The sequence below is a fragment of the Schistocerca serialis genome, chromosome 6, assembly GCF_023864345.2.
Source record: "Schistocerca serialis cubense isolate TAMUIC-IGC-003099 chromosome 6, iqSchSeri2.2, whole genome shotgun sequence".
In the NCBI taxonomy this organism is placed as follows: domain Eukaryota; kingdom Metazoa; phylum Arthropoda; class Insecta; order Orthoptera; family Acrididae; genus Schistocerca; species Schistocerca serialis.
This window is the reverse complement of record NC_064643.1, coordinates 567,591,562-567,605,578: the sequence shown is the minus strand read 5'-3', so window position 1 is coordinate 567,605,578 and position 14,017 is coordinate 567,591,562. Positions and strand designations below refer to the sequence as shown.

General features: G+C 44.5%; 1 protein-coding gene across 3 annotated transcripts in view; it reads right to left on the bottom strand.

The window, feature by feature from the left end:
• Nucleotides 1-14,017, bottom strand: part of LOC126483808 (V-type proton ATPase 116 kDa subunit a 1) — a 617,022-nt gene that overhangs the window by 133,619 nt on the left and 469,386 nt on the right. For all 3 annotated transcript variants that reach the window (XM_050106991.1, XM_050106990.1, XM_050106992.1), the window contains exon 4: nt 3,383-3,512. In XM_050106991.1, coding sequence (XP_049962948.1) covers nt 3,383-3,499 — 117 coding nt within the window. In that variant the 5' untranslated portion in view covers nt 3,500-3,512. The remainder of the gene's footprint in view (nt 1-3,382; nt 3,513-14,017) is intronic.

Genomic DNA, 14,017 nt, shown 5'->3' with positions numbered 1-14,017 from the left:
GTCCCACAAGACATGATGGGCATTGAAGTCTCCCAGAAAGCCCAGAGTCTATTGCACCTGATACAGCGAGCAAACAGTGATTCTCCAACACCCATGAATTTCAACAGGAGCTGCTTGCAGTCCAGTAGCCAGGGGGAGAGCACAGGAGTGTTGCACATTATTGACAATCACAGCAACCCCTCCCTTGGCTCTGTCTCCAGTCAGATCAACCTTTTGGTGAAAGGTAGAGTCCCGTAGCACATGGCTGTCAGTGGCTTAAAATGTGTTTCTTGTAAACACAGACACAGGGGGATTTCCTGCACTAGAAGTTTCAGTTCCTCCACATGTGTCCTGAACCAGTTAATGTTCCATTGTAGTATGGGAGCCATCTATCACGGGGGCTGCACCTTCACCCTGTCTTTCCACCAGAGACTGGAGCCCATAATGAGTGGGGGCTCAGTCTGGGGCGAGACATCAAGCTCCATTAGCTCTACTGAAGAGTTAAGGCAGACATAAGATAGTACGACATGGATATCATTGGACTGTTTACTTCCCGACACCATTGGTGGTGGGCGTTTGGGCTTTTGTGGCAATGATAGTGGATCCGCTGGATGGTGGATCACGTTTTTTTTGCCCTGTGTAGGCTCCAGAGCCTAAATCACAGCAGTGTTAGTGGCAACGATGGATAGTGGACTAAACTGAACCTTTGGAGGAGCAGGGAGCTCCGCAACGTTAGTGACAACAGCTTGTCTGATGTTTTGGGAGGTAGTGTAGGGTTTGAAGGTACTAGTGCTGACACTAGTTTAGGTAGCAGCATAGGTCTTCTGAAGTGGTTGTTTAAGAGGTAGCAAACTTCGGTGGCTATGTGGCCTTATAGACTTCTTGGCCTCACCATAGGACACACAAGTAGTTGTTGTGATCTCTTGTATCTTCCTTTCTTCAAGAAGACACTTGCAGACACTACTCCAGACATGGTGGTCGCCAGAGCAGTTTACATACTTTGGAGGAGGTGAACATAGACAGCCTTATCACATTTGCCGCAAGTGGTTGCCCCCTTACAACCTGAGGTGGTGTGCCCAAAGCACCTGCACATAAAACAACACATTGGGTTAGACAACTAAAGCTGCACGCTGGGGAGGAAACCAGCCTAACGTGCTCTCGAAGTGCTGTGCTCTTGAAAGTCAGGCTAAATGAGTTGGATTTCACATTCATTATGTTCTGTACGTCAACGATGCCTTCTTGGGAGAGCTCAACTTTCAATTCTTTTTCGGAGAATGTTGATCCCTGGGAGTCACAACACCTTTGATCTAGTTCAAAGTGGTGTTCAGTTCACTTTCCATTGCATACTCCTGGAGGCATTGAGCTTTCTGAACGTTCTTCACTTGCTGGGAATTTTAAGTTTCTACCAACAAGATCCCATTTCACAAGATTTTAAACTTCCAACGATTCCACCTATACCATTTCGTATGTAATATGGTGCAACTTTCTCAAAGCTCCCCTCTTTCCGCTTAGTTATAAGAAACACATTCTGGTCACCAGCATGTGTTCTATTACTCGATACTGAAAGAGTGTGTAATCCCCAAGTCAGGAGGCTGGCTAAACAAACTCTCTTTTTTGATTGGGTGTTGGTACCTACTAGCGGCTCACCTTTTCTACTGGGAGGACGACGAGAAGATTTTGAAGGATCCAAGCTGGTCCCACAAACAGCTAGGGAAATAAAAGCCCACCTAGACACAGCCCCGCATGCCAAGGTAAGCCTTATACAACTGAAGTGAGGCAGATTCCCCAGAGGCTGCCTGCTAAGACTATTCCACCTCAACAGCTATGCATCTCATCAGCGCACAGCACTCTTTGAGACCGAGGGCTTTGTTTTACAGAGATTTGTACCATCGCAGAGTCCCCAAAGTTTGCCACCTCCTTTGCGTCTACTCTTAAACAACCAGAGCTTCTGGTGACGGGGGACTGGCGGCGCTTACCTGTCTCCTGCTCAGGAACCCCAGGGTCGCCACGCCCATACTCAGCTAACGAATGCTGGGCCCCTAAGGGCCTGAATTTCTTAAGGCCTTTGTAAACCCTCGTCGCCAGTTTTGTAAAGGCCTCGTCGCTACTGCTGTGGAGGCCGAGTTACCACTGTTGTTACGATAGGTCGAGTTTGTGAGTTCGTGGAACGGCTTCTCGTGCAATACCCCTCTAAGACAATTTCTCCATGCCACTATTACACAGCCATGCACCAGTGTCAGGTAACAGGATAGGAAATATAAGGTTCTATGCTACCCCAACGAACTAGTAACAAAGTCACACAAATGAGTCAAAAAGGTTTACTTATCTTTGTGACTAGTTGAATGGTTAAGTCTCCAACACTGCATGTAATATAATACAAAAAAGACCCTCAATGGCTAAGGCAAATATCCGTAGGAAAGCTTCACAGTACATAGCAAATGCAATTACAACTGTCTGTTCACTTCCAAGAGTTCCGTAAACGTCGTTTCCTGTCTAAGTCAGCCCGAAACGTTGATCTATAACCAAGTGGGCGAGAGCTGCCCTTCTATCTTCCGAGTAGGCTTCTGTCCGTTGTCGTCCGGCCATTGGCGGATTGTACTCCACCGGCAACTGGCCAAGGCGAAGTCTGTATCTTCATCCTCAGCGCCGCCCGTGGAACTCGCGCAAGTGGCGAGTGTCTATGGTACTGGCACAGCTCGCATCTTTTCGCCTGTGGTGCTTTTGCCCTAGCTGTGTCTTGTTAGGACGACACATCAATGGCCACTTGAAATACGAACATCACATATTTTGAGAGAATCAACAGATCTGCGCCACGCTACGTTACGCATACCCCGTAACACGAAGAGAAATATCGCACTTAATGGCAATTGTCGTCTTACAAAACAATTTATAATCAGTGTATGACCAAGTGATAACGGCAGAGCGATACCTAAATGCATCATGCAAAGCTAAAGATTAATATTACATGATGACTGAAGCAGGAAAGTGAGTTATTTACAGAATATGTACGACCATCGCAAACCTCATACATTTCCATGTAACATGGATGGATTTAAGAACGTAGTGAATGGACATTAGGAATATAGGAATTGCTGCGAGAGGAAGATAATTGGACGCTGCGATGAGTAATCGTATTTATCGTGAAAGGCGGATAGAAGGGAGGCTCACACAGAGCAATCACTTAAATGGTGCTGTGAATTGATGACAACACGACGGCGACGATAATGGTGATACGACGACAGCGACAATAAAAATGAAAATGACGATGAAAATAATGATGACGATGCTTTTAGAGCTTAAATATCCCGGGAAAGGCTTACAGTTTTGGAAGTGCAAAACGAACAGATTTCATCAACGAAAATTTCGACACTTCTTGGACAAAATACAGGTGCACAGTACTCACGTCGCGGAACTGTGCAATGCCCAGTTCGCCGAGCTCGGAGACGGAAGGGTAGGCGGCTTCTGGTTGGATAAAGAGCTGGCACAAGGCCATCTCCTCGCTGCGGAACATTGCCCCCATGGCTGCGGGTTACCTGCAAAGAAGGTGACATTAGAGCTAAGCGCACGTAAAAAGGCAGATGCGTGTTGCGTTCTGCGCAGATAAAGAGAAGTCATTTGCGGGAATCGCCAGCGCACCCTTCGACTCTGTCCTACCCTATAAATCCCATCCGCCTGCCTCGACAATTGGAAATATGTGCCCACTGTCGGCTGCTGGCATGATAAACTAAAAATAAAATAAAGACGCACTTCGAAAGAATTATCCGAATGGGAAGGAAATCAGTATATGTAATGAACATGTACAGACAAACAAATGATTACAATTTGAGAAAAATTGGATGATTGGTTTAAGAGAAAGAGCTCCGCAAGTTGAGCAATTCAATTACGCGTTGGTAAACCTCTGGCTCCTTGTGCAAACAGTTACTGGACTTGGCACTGATTGGTGGAGTAGTTGTATGTCCTCCTGAAGGATGTCGTGTCAAATTCTGCCAAATTGGGGCATTAAATTGTGAAAATCCCGTTCTGGTTGGAGGGCTTTGCCAATAATGCTCCAAACGTACTCTACTGCTAAGAGGTCTGTAGACCTTGCCGGGCAAAGTAGGGTTTAGACGCACGAAGACAAGTAGTAGAATCGCCCGCCGTGTGCGGGAGTGCAGTATCTTGCTGAAATGAAAGTACAAGATAGCGACAAAACGGGCCATAGAATATCGTCGACGTACCTTTGTTCTCTGAGGGAGCCGCAGATAACAGCCGAAGGAGTCCTGCTGTGAAATGAAATGCCACCCCAGACTATCAATCGTGGTTGCAGGACGTATGACGGGCGACACTCAAGTCGGTACCCCACCACTGCCCGGGGCATCCCCAGATACGTCTTCACTGGTAATCTGGGCTCTGTTCGAAGCGGGATATATCTTTCTTGATTATCACTTAAAACTGAGCCTCGATTATCAGCAAAGACGTGTCTGGAGACGTTGCGGTGGGACACCAACATGGCCGTCGCCCGCCATACAGCCCGACACCAGGAGTGATGATCTCGAGTGCCATTTCATTTCAAAGCAGGACCCCTCTATACATATTACGTCAGCGTTCAAAGGTCACAGGCATTCTCACCACACTTCAAATGATTTGCTGGAATAGTAAGTTCAGGTGAATATTGTTGTGGGAAGTTAATATGGTTCAATTTGTATTCCAGAGGGCAAATATCGCAAGGAACGATACTTCAAAGAGCAACTTATATATCTACTGGCTAAAAGTATATACATGACGGGAGGGCTGTTACTTTTCATGAAACTACTGTTGCTGTTGTCTGTAGTCCAGTATGGTCTATCGTACGAGTATATAAAGCTCTACACTTTTTCGTAACTACTGCAACCTACTTCCTACATCAATCTGAACTCTTTTACTGTATTTGGTCACCGGTCTCCTACAATTCTTATCTCTTTCCTCCCCCCCCCCCCCCCCCCCCCCGCTTTCGTCCATTATCTGATTGACGACTCATTGATTGCACAGGCTGCCTCCTATCAACCGATCCCTTCTTTTTAGCCGTGTTGAGCCACAGATTACTGTTTTCCCCATCTAGATTCAGTGGCTCCAAATTAGTTAGTCGATCTATGCAAGTAATCTACAGCATTCTACTGTAGCATCACATCTCAAAATCTTCTATTGTCTTCAAGTCTGAAGTGCTTATCGTCCACGTTCAACGTTAGTTCCAATCTACACTATAGACAAATACCTTCCACACACTTAAATTTATCTTAAAAACGTTTTGCTTGCTGCATTTCTATTCACTCTACCTCGACCAGCATCAGCTATTTTGCTGCCCAAAAAGAAAAATTAATCCATTACTTCTAATTTCTCAATTCCTAATCCAATCCCCCTTCAGCACAGCCTGATTTAATTCGAGTACATTCCATTACCCTTGGTTTAATTTTGTCTATGTGCATCTTGTAACTTCTTTTCAAGGTACTATCCATTTCGTTCGACTGCTCTTCCAAGTCCTTTGCAATCTCTGAGAGAACTATAACGTCATTAGAAATCTTAAGTTTTTATCTCTCCTCCCTTCTCTAGATTTCTCCTTGGTCTCCTTCACAGCTTGGCAGAGCTAGCCATCACAGAACTATTGCACCAGGTGTGCTAACAAAACAATTACATCTGGTGTGCTAGATATATGAGACAGGTAAAATAAACTTCAAGAAGACTAACTCTAATTCCAAAAAACAGGCCAAGTGCGAGTTGGACTCGCTCTCTGAGGATTTCGTACAAATTTAGTATGTATATAGACAGTTCATCTGTTCTGGTAATCGAGAATAACCAATGATTTTTACCTGTAATCGACACTGGTACTGGCAAGATATGGGACCCTGTGATTCCATGACTTTCGAGAATGTTTTATTTCAGGCTTGAAGACAGGTAACAAATGACAAACTAAATATTTTTTCATGTGATATAATTACAGACTGACAGTTTTCTAATTTTTTTCTTTACTTGTGCTTGAAACTTTGCTTGTTGCCAAGTTTCATGATTCTAGGCCAACAGGAAGTACCCTATAGATTTTACGGAGAGGGATTGCGAGTATCAAAATGTGGCATAAATGAGTGTATCCTTTGATTTCATTGAGTTACTAGCTAAACGTTTATACACCATCAAGGGGCCATGTACCTCAGCCTGTGACAAATTTCAGCTTAATATATCTACCTGCATCACATGAACCATGGACTTTGTTGTTGGTGGGGAGGCTTCGGTGCCTCAGCGATATATATAGCCGTACCGCAGGTGCAACCACAGCGGAGGGATACCTGTTAAGAGGCCAGGCAAACGTGTGGTTCCTGAAGAAGGGCACCAGCCTTTTCAGTAGTCACAGGGACAACGGTCTGGATGACTGACTGATATGGTCTTGCTGTGCTGGTACTACGAACGTCTGAAAGCAAGGGGGAACTACAGCTGTAGTTTTTCGCGAGGACATGCAGCTTTACTGTATGGTTAAATGATGACGGCGTCCTCTTGGGTAAAATATTCGGAGGTAAAATAGTCTCCCATTCGGATCTCCGGGCGGGGACTACTCAGGGCGACGTCGTTATTAGCAAAAACAAAACTGGCGTCCTATAGATTGGAGCGTGACATGTCAGATCCCTTAATCGCGAAGGTAGGTTAGAAAATTTAAAAAAGGGAGATGGATTGGTTAAATTTAGATATAATGGGATTCAGTGAAGTTCGGTGGTAGGAGGAACAGGACTTCCGGTCAGGTGAATGCACGGTTATAAATACAAAATCAAATACGGGTAATGCAGGAGTAGGTTTAATAATGGAAATAGGAACACGGGTAAGCTACTATGAACAGCACAGTGAACGCATTATTGTAAACAAGATAGTAAAAACCCACACCGACCACAGTGGTAGAATTTCATATGCTAACTAGCTCCGCCGATGAGGAGGAGATTGAGGAAATGTATGATGAGATAGGAGAAACTTCAGATAGTTAAGGAGAAGAAAATTTAATATTGATGGTAAGGAAGTGTGGAGAAAGTAGTAGGCGAATATAGACTGGAGAAAGCAATGAAAGAAGAAGTCTTCGGGTAGAATTCTGGAGCATAATTTAATCGTAGCTAACGTTTGGTTTAAGACTCTTGAAAGAAGGCTGTATACGTGGAAGAGACCTAGAGACACCGGAAGGTTTCAGGTTGATTGTATAATGGTAAGACAGAGATTTAGGAACCCTGTTTTAACTTTTAAGACAATTCCAGGGGCAGATGTGGACCCTGACCACAATCTATTAGTTATGAACTATAAATTAAAACTGAAGAAACTTCAAAAAGGTGCGAATTTGAGGAGATAGGACGTGGATAAACTGAAAGAAACGGAGGTTGTAGAGTGTTTCAGGGACAGCATTAGGGAATGATTGGCAGGAATGGGGGAAAGAAACACAATAGAAGAAGAATGGGTAGCTTTGAGAGATGAAATAGTGAAGGCAGCAGACGATCAAGTAGGTAAAAAGAAGAGGGCTAGCAGAAATCCTTGGGTAACAGAAGAAATACTGAATTTAATTGATGAAAGGAGAAAATATAAAAATGCAGTAAATGAAGCAGGCAGAAAGGAATACAAACGTTTCAAAAATGATATCCACAGGAAGTATGTAGAGGCTTATCTCACTAGGGGTAAGATAGATACTGCCTACAGGAAAATTAAAGAGACCTTTGGAGAAAAGAGAACCACTTGTATGAATATCAAGAGCTCAGATGGAAACCCAGAAGAAGAGAAACCAGAAAGGTGGAAGGAGTATATAGAGGGTCTATACAAGAGCGATGTACTTGAGGACAATATTATGGAAATGGAAGAGGATGTAGATGAAATGGGAGATATGATACTGCGTGAAGAGTTTGACAGAATACTGAAAGACCAAAGTCGAAACAAGGCCCCGGGGTAGACAACATTCCGACAGAGCTACTGATAACCTTGGGAGAGCCAGCCATGACAAAACTCTTCCATCTGGTGAGCAAGATGTAGGAGACAGGCGAAATATCATAGATTTCAAGAAGGATATTCTACTGGTAATCCCAATTCCAAAGAACGCAGGTGGTCACAAGTCTGAAAATTACCGAATTGTCAATTTAATAATTCACGGTTGCAAAATACTAACACGAATCCTTTACAGAAGAATGGAAAAACCGGTAGAAGCCGGCATCGGGGAAGATGAGTTTGGATTCCGTAGAAATGTAGGAACACGTGAGGCAATACTGACCCTACAACTTCTCATAGAAGATAGGTTGAGGAAATATGAACCCACGTTTATAGCATTTGTAGAGTTAGAGAAAGCTTTTGACAACGTTGACTGGAATACTCTCTTTCAAATTCTGAAGGTGGCAGGGGTAAATAACAGGGAGCGAAAGGATATTTACAGTTAGTACCAGATGGAAGCTGCGAGGGTCGAGGGGCATGAAAGGAAAGCAGCAATTGAGAAGGAAGTGAGACAGGGTTGTAGCCTATCCCCTTGTTATTCACACTGTATAGTGAGGAAGCAGCAAAGGAAAAACAAGAAAAATTTGGAGTAGGAGTTAAAATCCAGGGATAAGAAGTAAAAACATTGAGGATTGCCGACGACATTGTAATTACTTTAGAGACAGCAAAGGACTTGGAAGAGCAGTTGAACGGGCCGGACAGTGTCTTGCAAAAAGGATATAAGATGAATATCAACAAAAGTAAAACGAGGATAATGGAATGTAGCATAACTGAATCAGATGATGCTCACGGAATTAGGTTAGGAAATGAGACGCTGAAGTAGTAGACGGATTTTGCTATTTGGGAAGCAAAATGACTGATGATGGTCGAAGAGGCGGATATAAAATGTAGACTGGCAATGGCAAGGAAAGCGTTTCTGAAGAAAAAAAAAACTGTTAACATCTGGTATAGATTTAAGTATCACGAAGTCATTTCTGAAAGTATTTGTATGGAGTGTAGCCACGTATTGGAGTGAAACTTGGAAGATAAACAGTTTAGATAAGAAGAGAATAGAAGCTTTTGAGATGAGGTGCTACAGAAGAATGCTGAAGATTAGATGGGTACATCACGTAACTAATGACGAGGTATTAACAGAATTGGGGATAAGAGAAATTTGTAGTACAAACCTGACTAGAAGAAGCGATCGGTCGGTTGGTAGGACAATTCTGAGGCAACAAGGGATCACCAATTTAGTACTGGTGGGAAGCGTGGGGGGGGGGGGTAAAAGTCGTAGAGGGTGACCATGAGGTAATACAGTAAGTAGATTCAGAAGGATGTAGGGTGCAGTAGTTAAGCGAAGATGAAGAGTCTTGCACAGCATAAAGTAGCATGGAGAGCTGCATCAAACCTATCTTTGGACTGAAAACAACAACAAGAACAACCAACAACAGCGTCTAGCCGCTCCCAAGAAAAAGGCGTTAAAAGACGGTTGATCATAGAGACAGTCTGATAAATGACAATATTTTTTTCATGTGATGTAATTATTACTGATTAACAATTCTCGGATTTTTCTTCCTTTCGTGGTACTATAAACCTTGCTTCTTGTCCAATTTCATGATTCTAGGCAACGGGAAGTACACTACAGGTTTTGATGAGTGAGTTTGGAAGTATCACGACATTTAGCACAAAAGGCCGTATCTTTTGATTGCATTGACTTAGAAGCTTCGGTTTTTTTACACCGCCAAAGGAACGTAGACCACAGTACGTAACAAAGTTTAACTTGATGTGTCTATCCGTTCCTGAGGAAAAGGGTTTTTAACAGTTGGAAGACAGACAGACAGGCGGATAAACAACGAAGTGGTCCTACGGGTTTCGTTTTTATCGACTGAGGTACGGAACCGTAAAAAGACTGACGTGGATAACTGTAAATATTACCGAATCAGCAGTTAAATCAGTCATGATGGCAAAATACTAACGTGAATTATTTTCAGAAGAATGGAAAAACAGGTGGAGGCCGATCTCGGGGAAGATAAGTTTGGTTTCCGGGGAAATTAAGCACGCAATCTGACACTGACGCTACGAATTATCATGGAAGGTAGATTAAAGAAGGGCAAACCTGCATTTATAGCATTTGCAGAGGTTAGTGAAAGCTTTCGACAGTGTTGACTGTGCTACACTCTGAAATTCTAAAGGTAGCAGGGTTAAAATAGATAATATGATAAGTTATTCACAACTTGCAGAGAATCCGGGCTACATTTATGACAGTCGAATATGACATGGAGTGGCTGTACTGTGTAAGTTTCATTAAACTATATAACGATAAAGTTATACAAAATTTTTGGCAGTTACGAATATCTCCACCACAGCAAGGTATGGTATTTTGAAACATGTAATAAATCACACCAGCCAAGATAGGTCTTATGCCTTGCTTTCAGGATATAACGAGGAATGCGAGTTTCGAACGGCTGGTGTTTGCGGAAACCAGTGTTGCTTGTCAAAAACAAAGCCGTGGATGTCAACTTGTTGGCTATTGAACACGCGCCGTGCGACACTGAAAAGCACTCCCAGATGGAACACACAGTACACCGAAGTGGATAACGGCTAACGAGAGCAACGACCAACCACCAACCAGCAGCCAGCAGCAACAAAGGGAAGCAGTTGATGGCAAGGATGGAGGGAGGGAGGGAGGGGGGGAGGGCGACGACCGTTCTGGCAGGTCATTCAGCAGAGGGCAACTGAGCGAGGTGGCTGCAACCGGTCTGATCCGCACGCGCAAAACCTCGACCTTAAAACCCACGGCGCCGTTTTGCGACGCTCAGCACGCAGTCGTCGGTGTCACACGAATTAACACCCCTCGCAACTCACACAGTAGTATTGTACTGTTCAATTCATCAGCTGTCTAAAATCTCTCTCTCTCTCTCTCTCTCTCTCTCTCTCTCTCTCTCTCTCTCTCTGTGTGTGTGTGTGTGTGTGTGTGTGTGTGTGTGTGTGTGTGGGGCTGAGAGGGGGGCGGGGAGCTGTCATAATCTAGAGATTCTTTTGTCTTTAGGGCGCAAAACAGTAAGGTCGTCAGTGCCCAAATCATGACTTTAAATGACCCGTTTTCTATCGAAAGCACGCTGCGGTTCTTGATGTAGTAGACAGGTAGGAGCCTAAACATCATTAGTAGGTATGTAAAACTGTATAACGAAGGTGAACCTGAAACGCTAGTTAAAAAGCAATGAACATAGTGGAGAGGTAAAATAAACATTTACAACGATCCTCCTTTTTAAGGGACCGTTTGTTAAGAATTTCCTGACAAGTGGCGTGCGCGGTCGAAAATTAAATCTCGATCGCCTTGTTGCTAAGGCTAGTAAACACAGAAAGCGTTCTACAGTCCATACTTTATCTGCTAAGAGCTGGGATAGGTCAAAAGACACAGGCTCATTGAAACGCAAGAGGTTAAAAATAATAGAAAATGGCGCTTCCTCAGTGATTCATTTCACTGAGACCAAAGTGATGCCGGGTGGCCGCTTAACAGAGAGTAACCAATACGCAGCCTAGCTAAAACATCTTCACGCGCGATGAGCTGGACGAGAGGAAGCTTACTGAACTTGTTCCAGCAGAAATACGACCATTGTTCGTGCCAGAATAACATTTTCCTGTAATCGTCCGTGGAGACAGAATAGCTAAAAGTCCTGGGTAGAAGAACTGCAGCCATATCAGCAGCTTCATTACCAGACACGCCGACGTGCTCAGAAATCCGCTTCGGTAAGCGAGTGAAGGCCTTATGGACCCGGAAGATAAGTAATAAGATACTACTTAATCCAGCGTAGAGGGAACGCTACAGGATAGGGCAAATAAAAGTGGTCCGGAGAACCGAGTTCCAGGATACAAAGGAACACAGCAAAGGAACGGAAAAACAATACTAGCCTGACTACAGCAGAAGTGAAAAGAGACCATCTCTTGGCGCTTCTGGGAAATGGTCAGCAATCTGCTGAAGGAGGATCGAAGCTGGACTGCTGAAATTACTGCAGTCTCATCCGAAATGTTCTGTTGTACACTACTGGCCATTAAAATTGCTACACCACGAAGATGACGTGCCCCAGACGCGAAATTTAACCAACAGGAAGATGATACTGTGATATGCAAATGATAAGCTTTTCAGAGCATTCACACAAGGTTGGCGCCGGTGGCGACACCTACAACGTGCTGACATGAGGAAAAAGTTTCCAACCGATTTCTCATACACAAACAGCAGTTGACCGGCGTTGCCTGGTGAAACATTGTTGTGATGCCTCATGTAACAAGGAGAAATGCGTACCATCACGTTTCCGACTTTGATAAATGTCGGATTGTCGCCTATCGCGATTGCGGTTTATCGAATCACGACAATGCTGCTTGCTTTGGTCGATATCCAATGAATGTGAGCAGAATATGGAATCGGTGGGTTCAGGAGGGTAATACGGAACGCCGTGCTGGACCCCAACGGTCTCGTGTCACTAGCAGTCGAGATGACAGGCATCCGCATGGCTGTAACGGATCGTGCAGTCACGTCTCGATCCCTGAGAACAGAGGGGGACGTTTGCAAGACGACAAACATCTGCACGAACAGTTCGACGACGTTTGCAGCAGCATGGACTATCAGCTCGGAGACCATGGCTGCGGTTACCCTTGACGCTGTATCACAGACAGGAGCGCCTGCGATGGTGTACTCAACGACGAACCTGGGTGCACGAATGGCAAAACGTCATTTTTTCGGATGAATCCGGGTTCTCTTTACAGCATTATGATAGTCGCATCCGTGTTTGGCGTCATCGAGGTGAACGCACATTGGAAGCTTGTATTCGTCATCGCCATACTGGCGTATCACCTGGCGTGATGGTATGGGGTGCCATTGGTTACACATCACGGTCACCTCTTGTTCGCATTGACGGCACTTTGAACAGTGGACGTTACATTTCAGATGTGTTACGACCCATGGCTCTACTCTTCATTCGATCCCTGCGAAACCCTACATTTAAGCAGCATAATGCGCAACCGCATGTTGCAGTTCCTGTACGGGCCTTTCTGGATACAGAAAATGTTCGACTGCTGCCCTGACCAGCACATTCTCCAAATCTCTCCCCAATTGAAAACGTCTGGTCAATGGTGGCCGAGCAACTGGCTCGTCACGATACGCCAGTCGCTACTCTTGATGAACTGTGGTATCGTGTTGAAGCTGCATGGGCAGCTGTACCTGTACATGCCATCCAAGCTCTGTTTGACTCAATGCCCAGACGTATGAAGGCCGTTATTACTGCCAGAAGTGGTTGTTCTGGGCACTGATTTCTCAGAATCTATGCACCCAAATTGCGTGAAAATGTAATCACATGTCAGTTCTAGTATAATATATTTGTCCAATGAATACCCGTTTATCATCTGCATTTCTTCTTGATGTAGCAATTTTAATGCCAGTAGTGTAGTTCTTTAAGACCAGAGGGTTTTTGCGACACAGCTTGGATTTGAGGGCTCCTCACCTAAAGTAATCGCACACTGACAGATCAGGAGACCTCGGTGGCCGGCTACGGCCGCGACCAGACTGACCTCTGCCGTCAACTGTGTCAGGCATGATGGCTGTGTAAGTAAGCTTCAAGGTTCGGCTGGCTGCATGGGCAGTTGCTCCATCCTGTTGGAAGTTACTGTAGATCTTTTCCTCCTTCGTTAATGCTGCCACAAATGGTAATCCCATCGTATCCACTCGTCCGGGCCAATTTTGTCTCACCATGTATTTACCGTGTGGGTAACTTTATAGGAATGTTGTTCAGAATGTGCGCAGTAGGATTTGCGTTGTTAGCAGTGTCAGTATCATGACATGCCGTTAGGCGTTGGTACTGTAATGGAGAATTAGGGCTAAAACACAGACATCAGTATGGATTACAGTTGCAGACAATCGACATTGATCTGGACAAGGTGAGCAGGGCTTTACTCTTAAAGCAGTTTTACACAACAATAGTACTCCTGCTCTTCCCGAGTATCGACGCTTTAAAGGAATACGGAACGGTTGGTCCTCTTTCCAAAGAAGGACTGAAGAACAAGTTTCTTAAGTTTGAATTAACTGGCAATTCGGGAATTTCCCCTGGGAGAGACC